We start from the raw sequence: 12,162 nt of genomic DNA on the forward strand, positions 1-12,162 counted from the left end.
AATGTATTGTGTTGCTGCTGTCTTATTAACTTGCAGAGTCTGCATGCTTATCTTCTTTGTTCTTGTTAAAATATGAGCTGGCATGTGTTAGACTGCATTAGTGTTCACTTCTAGGGACTTCAGTGCCTTCTAAATTTGGCATTGCTAAGCTGGTGCCCTGTTTGCTTGAATCAATTGGGGTAGCTATTTTTAGCAACAAAGGGGAATTGAAATAGCAATTTTCTTTCCATGCAATAGATCCCAAGAGGAATACTGATGCAAGCTCTCTGTCATTGCATATACTTGCCCCTCCTCAAAAACCCTCAGACAAAAGGCAGCTGTCACAGTTTGCGGCAGTATTAATCTTTAATCAATTGAGTGTTTTCTGCATTCAGGTGTTCTGAGGGGAAAACGGGTCATGAGGAGAACCTGTCTGGAATAACTAAGCATTCTCTTTGGTGGGTAACGGCAGGGAATAGGCAGAGCAGCTAAAAATAGTATTTGCTTCAAGTGTTCCTCCAGTCTATTTTTGATACTTGATTTTGATAAGGTTGATTGGGCTCTTACTAAAAATAAGTTTCTTCCAGGCTAGCAACACATGCACACACACACATAGTAAAATGTTTTTAACTAACACAAACTAAAATTCTTTAGTGGGCTGCAGATAATCTTGGAAGAAAGTGTTGGTCAGACGCCAGTGTTTATATAATCTCTATTAAATGAGGCATTATTTGATGCCAACCAGGACTTGTCTCTATTCTTTCCAGTTTTTGTTGTGTTGAAGGGCTAGTATGACTTACTTGCCTTTCACAAGCTTCTTGTAATGTAGTGGAAATAGCAGCGGGTCCCCCCCCCCCCGTTTTACATAATTCACACCTATTCAGTGTTACCATTTTCTGTTACATGCCTTGATTTGGAAGACTGTTTTGTTAACTCCTGCTAAAAGCTGCATTTAATATAGATTCTCATTAAGTAATATTGGAATATTACTTGCAGCTACTTATAACTGAGAAGAGAAATGCTGATTTCCCACATTTGCAACATAATCTGTTAGTTATCTATTTATTAGCAGTTATTTCACAAGAAAGTGAGTGAAAGTATTGTTGAAATTTTGATTACATGTAAAACCATGTGACTTCTGCAAGACTACTGCTATTCTTCCAACACTAGATTTATCAACTTTTCCAGAAATCTTGCCCTGCATTTTTCTTCACATATTATAAGAGTTCACCCTCTTAATCCCAAAACGAAACGTCACTTAGAGTTTTCTGTCTACTTCTCCATCTGGGGAATAGAGGGCAGGGTGTGGATTCAAATATATAGCTGGAACAGCCTCTCCCTGAATAAAGCAGCACTGATAATTTTCATGAAAGCGGTTTGCCCAAGACTACTCTGCAGTCTTCGTGTTTGAGTGGTGACATAGCTGAATTGCTTCTATCAAATACTGTCTTATTTATTCTTACATCACTCTCCTTTGTGCTGTTTTCTTCCTGTTCAATACTATAAAAATACTAATTTATTCACAGTAGTCTTGAATCCTAATCCGAAGGAGGCAAGCATTATTTTTCAGATGAAGAAATGCTGAATCAGTATAATGCTTGGATTGAAGGAGCGAATTGGAGGTGCCATTACAACATAACAAGTAAAATTAACGTGTGTTGTAAAGCTTTCATTAATTGTTCATAAGACATACATGCTAAATTGGATTTGAATTGATAGACAACATTAAAAAAAATCCTAAGTCAACTTTTCCAGAAAACTTATATCACTTCTAGAAGACGAAGAATTTATGGCATTATGACATAAGCTTTGGAAACACACTAACATCTCTGTTCTTCCGCCTTTCATGTTTTATAGTTATCACGGGAGCTACTGATGGAATTGGAAAGGCATATGCAGAAGAGGTAAGTTGTGATTCATGTAACATATTGTATCTTTGTGCATTTTAACATGCATACAACAAATTGGAGTCTGTATCCTGTGCTGTATGTATGTCATGTTCTTGTTTTGCCTGAATGATAAGGCAAATTGTTGTTTAACAGGGATAATGTGGCAAAGTATAACCTGCATGGAGACACTGTTTTGTAACAGAGCTAACTTAGCATGGCAGTCTAACAATCTAAATGAATTCTGAGATGGCTCTGGTGCATGTTACAGTATCCGTTATTCTGGTCAGATGTGTATTATAGTTCATTACAGTGCTATTCTTCTATAAAACAAAAGGTGCCACAACTCACTATGAACTCCTCCCTTGTTCTCTTATAATGACAAGGGTGCCCACCTGAGAGGTACCAGAACTGAGTTCTGGTGAATTCTGGCTGAAAAAAGCCCTGATTATATATAATGTGCATTATAGTTTGCTCTACGAAGACTCCTGCCTTGTTGTCTGGCTATCAGATGAATACAGTGGATGCTTGGGTTGTGAACATGATCCGTGTGGGATGCACGTTCGCAACCCGCGTCTGTGCACGCGTGGGTTGCGATTCGGTGCTTATGTGCAAAGCGCAATTTAGCACTTCTGCGCATGCACAACCACCGAAACCCGGAAGTAACCCGTTCCAGTACTTCCGGGTTTCGGCGGTCCACAACCTGAAAAAACGCAACCTGAAGCACTTGTAACCCGAGGTATGACTGTGTATGATTCCACCCATATTTGCAAGACGAGCATATTGCATAAAGCGAAAGAAAAAAAGAACTTTGATCCTTAAAACATGTCCCATTAACAGTTTGACATCCTTTCCAATGTCTTCATTTGTGCTAGGCACAGTGTCTCCTTACACATAGTACTTTGGATTCAGTGTTAAGGTTTGGCAGCCAAGTCAGGTAATATTTGTACCTCTGGATACCTAAAACCTCATCTGAGGATTAATGCCTATGTTTACACCAGGAGTGGAGAATTCCTGGCCCAATGGCCACATTTGACTAAGCACTGGTCCCAGTTTGGCCCCCAAGGCCGATCTGATATATGTGATGTCAGATGTGGGGCAGGTAGAGATGCAGAAGGATCTGCTGCACCACCAGGTTCCCTGTGGAACTCATGTTGGAGTTCCCTAATCCCAGCAGAAAGTAGGCTTGAAGTCACTATCAACTGATAGGTAGTAATTTCAAGCCTGCTGATCAGCAGCAATTCGAAGCACTAAGGAGGGTTCTTTGTAAAAAGTTCTAACAGTTGACACCTGATGTCACTATGACATCAGGTGGGTTGGTAGATGGGTGGCCCTTCCAACCTGACCAGTTTGGTCCTTGTGAGATAAGGATTTGCTCCATTGGCCAGTTCAGTTTCCCTATCCTGGCTCACACATTCACAAGTGATCTGGTTAGATCAGTGGATTGGTGTCTTTGAAGAGATCTAGCTCAGTGTCCATCTTAATTATGAATCTTTGCTCAGTTACCATAGATTACTAATTTCCTACTCTTTATGTCAAATCTATATTTGTAATTCCTTTTTTCTGTTATTTGTTAATCCAATTTGAGCCAAATACTTCCTCCTGATGGGAGAGGAGATATCTTTAGATCTAATTCTGTAATTGAATTTCTTGTATAAATAGTGGTGTTGATCAATAAAATGCTACCATAGAGTTGTAACTGGCACTCTTAGACTTTTGCCCTTATTTTTTTCAGTTAGCAAGGCGTGGAATGAAGGTGGTCCTTATCAGCAGATCTCAGGAAAAATTGGATCAGGTTGCCAAGGAAATAAGTAAGTAGTTTTCTGGTCTTTTCTCAACTAGATTATTGAGAGCTAAAACAAGGGATGATGGGATTCAACCAATGAGCCTCATCAGCAGAAGTCCTATTCATGGCTTCCCTGCCTTTCATCTGCCCCTCCAGATGTTGCTGAACTCAACTATTATGGTCAATGGGATTATAGGAGTTAAAGGTTAAGCAACATTTGAAAGCTAGGAGGTTAGTCAGCATTTACATCGGGTGGATCCAGTAGACATTGTGCAAGCACAAGCTTCCAAAAAGCCTTTTCACAGCTCAGGTCCTCTTATGAAGTAAAAAGTGGTTAAAGCAGAGAGTAGATATACATTGACAGTTCTCCCAGTGGAGTTATATAATGCAGGGTTGGCAGTTCTGGACACCACACCTCAAAAATTATATTGTGGAGCTGGAAAAAATGTAGAAAGGGGCAACAATAGGGGGTTGGAGCAATTCCCCTATGAAGAAAGGCTTCAGCGTTTTAATTGAAAGAAAGAGAGCACATGACAGAGGTGAATAAGACTCATTGAAAATATAGTTTTGCATTTAAAGCTGCCCATTTGTGGATGGACCTTAGAACCAGTGGAAGGTCCTACTGGAAAATTTAAGAATTGAACAGTATTGCACCTGTATATATTTTTCATCAGTTTTCGCATGTGCATGTCACAAGTGCTCTGCTTTTGTTCCTTCTCCATAAATAAGCTAAAACCTAAAAGCACAGTAAAAATACCATGTAATCATCATTGTAAGTAGCTGAGAATGAATATAAGTTATGGTCTCCCCTAGAATGTAGTTGGCAGGAGACCAGTGCCAGAAATAAGGTGGTAGAAAATATTAGCTAGTTTATGGCAGGTTAAGTTTATTTCCAAAATTATATTCAAAACATACTTGACACACCACCAGGAAACACTTTTACTCTGCAGGAATAATCAGTTTGCCAGCTTTAATAAAACAGCAGTTAAATAAAGGTTAAATAGCAGTGTTAAAACGATCAAATACTCAAATCACACATACTGTTATATATACTATGATCAACACGTTTTCTAGAACTACCAAGAACCTGGGTGCTTGGAATCCCCCCCCTCCCCGATTTGTAACCATTCTAAATTTAAAAAAAATACCCAAGCAGTGTACAAAATACAGTAGAAAACATAATGCAGACCATAAAACAAAGTTAAAAACATAAATTGACAAGAATTAAAAGCTTCTGAAATAGAATAAACTAATTAGCATGTTGTTGAGTTTGGAAGTAGTTGTTGATTTCTTTGTAAAAACAAAAAAACGAAAACGATATTGGAAGATGGTGTTCCCAGCACCTGGCATTCAGAGGCATACTATGTCTGACAGTAGGAGGAGAACATAGCCAGTCTGGCTACTAGCTATTGATAGCCTTAGCCTTCATGAATTTGTCTACTTTCTTTTTAACCATCCAAGTTGGTGATCATCATTATTTCTTGTGGGAGTGAATTCCAGAATTTAACTTATGTGTTGCGTGAAGAACAGCTTTTCTTTTGTCTGTTTTGAATCTTCCAGTATTTGTTTTCTTTGGATGCCCAGAAATTCTTACATCTTATCCTACAGCTATTCAGGGAAGACCGGCTTGAATTCTCTGTGATAATATATTATGTGTATAATATATATTTATAATAGGAAATGGGGGACCCACGCTTGATAATTCTAGGCAGAAGGTGAAAAGGGATGCATTCACATCAAATTCATATCACGAGAGCTTTTTGAAATAGAGCGGGGAAAGTTGTTAAAGAGCTTAAGTATTGTTGTACTGTGTATTTTGGGTCTATGGACCGCACTCAAGCTGTGTGTGTGTGTTTCAAATATATAAGCATTAATATCTATGAGCTGGCCAACCTTTAAAAACAACAACCCAGAATAAGAGTTTTACAATTCTGAAATACTGTAAACAGGTTTGGGGATGGAGAACTCTGTTTTAAAAGCAGCAATGTCTACATTTATGAAAGATCTGAAACCATCATTGTGGCCTATTGATGCTGGAAAGCTTTGTAGCCACCCTTTCCCCTCTGCCGTGTACTATTTCCATGGTGAGAAGTGGTGGCTAAAATAGAGAAAGGCCCTGCTGGCAGATTTTTTTAAACAAAAAAATCTACTCTGAGTAGATTAGTATTTTATTTCATGTCAAAATTGTATAAATTTGGGTTCAGGAAGAAATTTTCTGTCATGTTTGCAAGTGATAGAATAGAAGTAGGAGATGTCTTGTACTTCGTGCTTTTCCTAAATTGTGTGAACCATCAAGAGTATGCAATTTCTTGAAAAATATGATGAGACTTCACACTTTATTGATACATACCCCATATCTTGTTTAAGTCTTAACAACAGTAGAAACCAATAAAACAATGAAATCAAGTAACAAAACAGATTGGAGATGATGATCAGAACAGAATCAGACAAAATATTACAAAACAACATTAGTATAATTATAGTGGTGGTAACAAATCTGTTTAATGTGGTATTACTTAAGAGTTCAACATGTTTACTAAAGGGAACTTAGTTTGCATTGGGGTCTGTCATTGTTGTAGTAAATATATCCCCTAAGTCTTATTAAGTGCTAGTAAATGGGTGCACATTTATTCATACCATAGTTTGAATTTTTATTATAAAAAGAGCTTGTCTAGCTACTAATGGACATTTTCAACAACTGTTGCTATAAGTAATGATGATTTTAAAATGCAGTGTTCGAATAAAGTATCCAGGTTTAAAACTGAGTTTAGCAATCCACTAGATTGTATATATGGTGTAATCTGTGCAGGAACCTCTGGGCAGGTGTTTGCCTTTCAACAAGGCTAAAAATAGCATTCATTACCATAAGCATGAGGAACACACTCAGACATGAGCAGCATCACGATAACCTTGTGGGAGAACTTGGAAATGAACACAGTATTTTTCTTTCCAGTGCCAAATCATTCAAACTGGTGTAAACTACTTGAATGAAATTAATTTTCCCACCTGTCAAAATCAAGGTTTTTGCCATGTTTTCAGTGGATTGAAGGGAGGGTGATTCCTTCTCTCTGCTTACCCCATTCCATGTCTGTAGAACTGAAGCACTTGTATCCTGTCAGGTATGATAAAACACAGCATAATACATATGTGGTGCTATTGAGTTTTTAAAGAGTTGCTAGTCTGGGAGTATATTTGCTGGAGTGGGTGTTGGATTGGACAGAGGCGTACCTACGCTTAGGCCTCTCAACTTTCCACTGGCTCTTGCCCACAGAGTGACACCTTTGTCACATGACTGGTGGAGCTCCCTGCTCCAGCTACTGAGTGGATGGTGCTGTGGTCTAAACCACTGAGCGTCTTGGGCGTGCTGATAGGAAGGTCGGCGGTTCAAATCCCCATGACGGAGTGAGTTCCATTGCTCTGTCCCAGCTTTTGCCAACCTAGCAATTCAAAAGCACACCAGTGCAAGTAGATAAATGGGAATATGTTAAATCCTGAGCAGGCCTAATGTCCATTGTGTAGCTCCTTTGGGCTGATCATCCCAGTAAATGATATGAAATATTTGTTTCTCTCATTCAACTTGGCAACTTTCCTCACTGCAGTACATGTGGGATTTTTTAACCAAGCCATTGATAAATTGTGCATTCATGGCAGAAACAGCTATGTAGCAGTGCATATTAATGTTACTCTTTTTCTAAATCCTGGATTATTTCTAAATCTTCGGTTATTACTTTTGCTAGCAGTAAAAACCTCAAGTATTTCATAACAAAGAAAGGAGAATGGGTAGTGTCCATTGATATATTTATCTGCAAATACCCTGACCGCAAGATTTCAAACATGAATGTGTAGTGATAGAGCAGATGTTGCTAAAAATAGCAAGCCTCCACCTCCCTTCACAGAGATGTTGAACTTGATTTTCTTCTGACGTGATCACAAGACCACTGCTGCAGTAGGGACTTAATGCTATTTACGTCGTTATTTTGCATAGCAGCATATCCCTAGGGATTTATAAACAATGCAGCTGTTCTGAAAGATGAAGTAGGAAGCAAACAGTTGCATCTGCCATTAGGGATATTAGGAGGGGGAGGGGGAAGCAAGCAATGGAATACAATTAGGCTCACAAGTCTGCATGAATGCATAAGCAATTGTTTTTCTCAGTTGGGAAAAACCTAGGAATGACTTTGTCCTTTAAACTCACAACTATTTTTATGAATTACTTGAAGTATTTTACCTTACCAGTGTCTGTTAAAACAATCACTTAGAATGAAGTAATGTGCAGGGTTATTGCATCTTTTATGATTTTATAATACTATGAATTCCATTCAACAGTTTGCATAACTGATCTACCATTGCCCTATGTGCCTCTAAAAAACCCCTTTGGAGTTGAGTGGTGGGGGAAATTGGAGGGGGAAAGACCATAGAGGCACTGAAGGCAAGAACAGTGAGTTTGTTGGGAGAGAGAGTGGACAAGAAGAGTGCATAGTGATTAAAGGGGTGTTGCATGGTCTGTACAATGAGAGAGGTGGGTTATTTTATCAGCAGAGGTCTGGATCAAGGTGAAAAGACTGAAGTGAAAATGATAGAGAATAAGCTTGCGGTCAAATTGGGTGATTTCTAGAGCATGCATCATTTGACAAAGGCCACATGCTGACAACTTAGTAAGCCATAAACCAGGGCTTACCATAAAAAAGCAACTTGTTAGTGCACACTGCTGAATTGCTCCGGCTGCACTTTCCCCCTAGCATCTGTGGGAGCAATAAACTACAATCCGTCGTTAAAAAAGAACTAGCACTCAAAACTTTTTCTCTTCGAACGAACCATGATATAGTGTGCTCTGGGCCACATATTTATACTACAGGAAACTAGTATGTTTGCAATAAAAACATGAGGTGTGTAACACCTGAAAAACTAAAATACATACCCTACTGTTGTATGAAGGTAATACCATAGTTTCTTCAATGCCTAAAAATGTTTCAGTGAGGAATAACTCAGCTTCCTGAATAGAGGAAACAAAGGGGGGTGTCGGCAATAAAACAATGGTTGTACCAGAGAATATGGAGGATATAGAGTGAGAGGAATACTTAGAAGAAAATAAGTTCAGTGATGGATTATTTTGTGTTTGAGGCAATAGTGAGCCATCCATCTGTCCATGAAGAAGGGTTGAGTGGGGGAAAGTATGGGATAGAAGCAGAACTTGATGGACCTGTGTATTAGTGGTACTGAAAGTCAAAGAATTTGCTAGTCTTTCAGTGGCAGCCACAGAAAACACAGAATCGTTGTCTTTTGTGGCCGCAACTGAGGCAGGGAGGAAAGCAGATAAAACTTTTTTCTTGGTTAGATAATAAATGAATGAATAGTGACACAGGGAGGAAGAGAACCCGCTAAGCACAGTTTCTCAGTGGCCTAAACCATAAAGGAGAAGTTTAGATTTTCGTCCCTTGAGTTTCAGAATTGATTCAGACTGTTCAATTGAGACCCAAGAAAACAAGGCAAGAATTACATTCTACTTATAAGAATTGTGGACAGCTGTCTCAGTTTTGTACCATTTTGTTCAGTCTACAGAATGGAGAGATTCATTTATCTCATAGGGTGGTCTGACAAGTCTGTTTGTTTGTTTGTTTGGTTCTAAGTCTCTTTGGGTTGCCTTGGACAAGATAAAGTTACTAACAAATTTAATTTCATGGGGGTGTGAGGAGCCAGAGAAACTGAGCAGGTGGAGGAAAGAGTTGAAATGGGTGGAGTGATAGGAAAAGGAGGAAGCCGTTAGTTCAGACTTTGCTGAGGGGTGGGGGCTGGGAGAGAAAAAGGATGGTATTTCCTATTTATGACTTTGACTCAGTCTATCGCCAGCATGCAGCTCTTGACAGATTACTTCCAAGGAAATGCGGCCCCCACCCCATGCATAAAGCTTTTCTATGTGATATGTCTTAGCTCTGCATAAGACTGCAGTTGTATGGAAGATTTGGCATATGATGCAGTATGTCCTCCAAATAAGGTTGCACCTTCTTGCAAGCAGTTTCTGTAATCAACACTTAACATTTTTGATCCGCCCCAAGCTGAAATGACTGTGATAAGGTACTGCTTTCTGTAACAATGTGTTGGATCTCTCCTTACATACACTTAAGTCCCTCAGAATGCTTAAGCCATGTTGTTTGGAGGAGCTTTGGATTATGTGAACATACTTAAGAGTGACATACTCTTATCCCTGTCACTAACAAACACTAGGAAACTACTTTCAGTGTCCCAAGCAGCTGAATATTTTGCTCCCATTGGACAGTGTTTTTAACACAAAGGACAAATCTATGCAGTATATTATTCCTTCACAAGGATGCTTATATTGGAACTTCGTTTGGTCCAGTATGTCAGATGGATCATTTAAAATTGGTCTTAATGGCAAAAGACTGGTAGTTTCATTCTGGTAAGAACAACTTTAAATGCATGCCATGTGTTGATGATTAGTTTATTTGACCCATTAGGACTTAACAGAAGAGGTTTGCATTGGGATTTTAAAGTTTTCCATGTTTGTTGTAAAAGAATCCATGCTTATATTTGTGTGTGTGCTTTATTTCAGGAGAGCGGTTCAAGATGGAAACGAAAACCATTCCTGCTGACTTTGAAGATCGTGAATCTATTTACAGAAACATAAAAGCAGGCCTGGAAGGTCTCGAGATTGGTGTCCTAGGTTTGTATCTTACTCTTATTTCCATGTTATTTGCTGTGTTCTTGGAATCTTTGCTCCCAAGGAAAGTAGATAAAATTACTCAGTTCATAGCAACAAGTCATTTTGGAATAAACTTTGAAGCCTCTGTGCTTCATAAAACAGTTGTTCAGAAGTGGAAGAATTTACACTGTTATCAAAAGTAGCTTATCCTACGAAAAAGGTCACCTCTTCTCTTATGTCCTTCATGCTTCAGACATCTATCTAGATACCTTTGTAGTAGTTTTCTTGTATTTTCCAGCATGGTGAAGTTCAAGTATTGAGGCTAAAGCAGCTTCAAAGCTTAACCTCTTCCATTTTGCCCCTGCCTTCTACTGCATGTGTGATTGCTTAAATATGGCTAATAATATAGAGTCTAGGCCCCAGACATTTTTTCACCTCCTCAGTTAGAGATTAGTATTCTTGTTTAGTGGGTTAGATGGTTCCTTTAGGATTGGAGGACTTTCATAGAAGTCTTTCTTATTGTTCAGGCTCCTGCTTGTCTTGCACTCTTTATTCTGAGCCATATTAAGGAAATCTCTTCAGATACATTTGAATTCCAGTAATGTGTTGCATCTCCTTTCTGACTGGAGTATATCATAGAATTTTAGAACTGGAAAGGGACACCGAGGATCATCTAGTCTAACCTCCTGCAGTGCAGGAATCCCATATGGGGATCGAACCTGTGACCTTGGTATTATCAGCAGCATGCTCTAAAACCAACTGAGTTATCCAGTGGTTGTATGAGTGGTAGAATATATGTAAATCTGCATCCACGTATTCACTCAGTGTTATAGGCTAGATTTTTGCTTCTGGAAATGAAGCATTTTGCAGAGTATGATCAAATATAGGTGATCCCAGATTCATAAGTTATTAATTTGTTGCATTGGAGACTGCAGCTGCAGAAATGATATTACTGAGGAACAGCAAACTAGTTTATATTGTTCACCAACTGGAGGAAAGACTGGGGGAAAATAAGTTGGTACTCCTCTTCCCTTGGGCATTGATTGATCTGTTTCTGCCCTGCCACCACAAGGTCCCTGAAGTGAGAAGTGCCCTGCTTACACTAGCTGAAATCAATTTCCATATCTTCCATTCATCTGTTTTGCTGACATTTGGCTACTTAAATAGTTCATTGTAATACGTTGGAAAGTTGCTATGCCATATTGACTGGAGTTCTAGACTTGGACTACTTCCAAGACACTTCGTCTCAGCCCAGCCTATGTCATAGTGACATTAAAATAGGATAATGCCCTGCATGTTGCTCTGAGATCATTAAAGATTAACTTGCCCACCTACAGTGTGAGAACATGCCAGGAGCAAATGGCAACTGTTTGGGGGATACTTTCAATTCAGTAGGATTATCAGCTTAAACCAGGACTCACCAAGTGCAGGATCTCCTCTTTGAGGATATGTATTCATAAGACTCTTTTTCTGAGTGATTCATTGTATTCATACCATGCAACTTTCTCCTGCAATGCCCAAACTGGTCCCCCACTTGACTGCATGGCAAATGGAAGCCATAGCAGACCAGTTCAGATTTCATTTGCTCCACACAAAGTTAAGTGCAACGCCACACGGAGTGATCCTATGCCATACTGTCAGACAGTTTATGCATATTGAATTTAGGAATAAAGCACCAGTAAACGAAGCAAGAGAAGCTCACACTAGCAGTTAAAATTAATTTAGATTTTCCCAATTCTCTCTGCACTTTGGGAGATGATGGGAGGTTTTCCCTGATAAATTGGAGTGTCTACATTAGTGTAAGCAGTAAGTCTGATAATAAAACTTGGGGACACTATATTGTTCCATTGAAA

At 39.0% G+C, this 12,162-nt stretch overlaps 1 protein-coding gene across 1 annotated transcript in view; it reads left to right on the top strand.

Annotated features, from left to right (window-relative positions):
* HSD17B12 (hydroxysteroid 17-beta dehydrogenase 12) overlaps positions 1 to 12,162 on the top strand; it is a 49,822-nt gene that overhangs the window by 19,010 nt on the left and 18,650 nt on the right. The window contains exons 2-4 of the mRNA XM_083602671.1: positions 1,837 to 1,883; positions 3,601 to 3,676; positions 10,220 to 10,330. Coding sequence (XP_083458797.1) covers positions 1,837 to 1,883; positions 3,601 to 3,676; positions 10,220 to 10,330 — 234 coding nt within the window. The remainder of the gene's footprint in view (positions 1 to 1,836; positions 1,884 to 3,600; positions 3,677 to 10,219; positions 10,331 to 12,162) is intronic.

This window comes from Podarcis filfolensis, assembly GCF_964270895.1.
Source record: "Podarcis filfolensis genome assembly, chromosome: 1".
Taxonomy (NCBI): Eukaryota; Metazoa; Chordata; class Lepidosauria; order Squamata; family Lacertidae; genus Podarcis; species Podarcis filfolensis.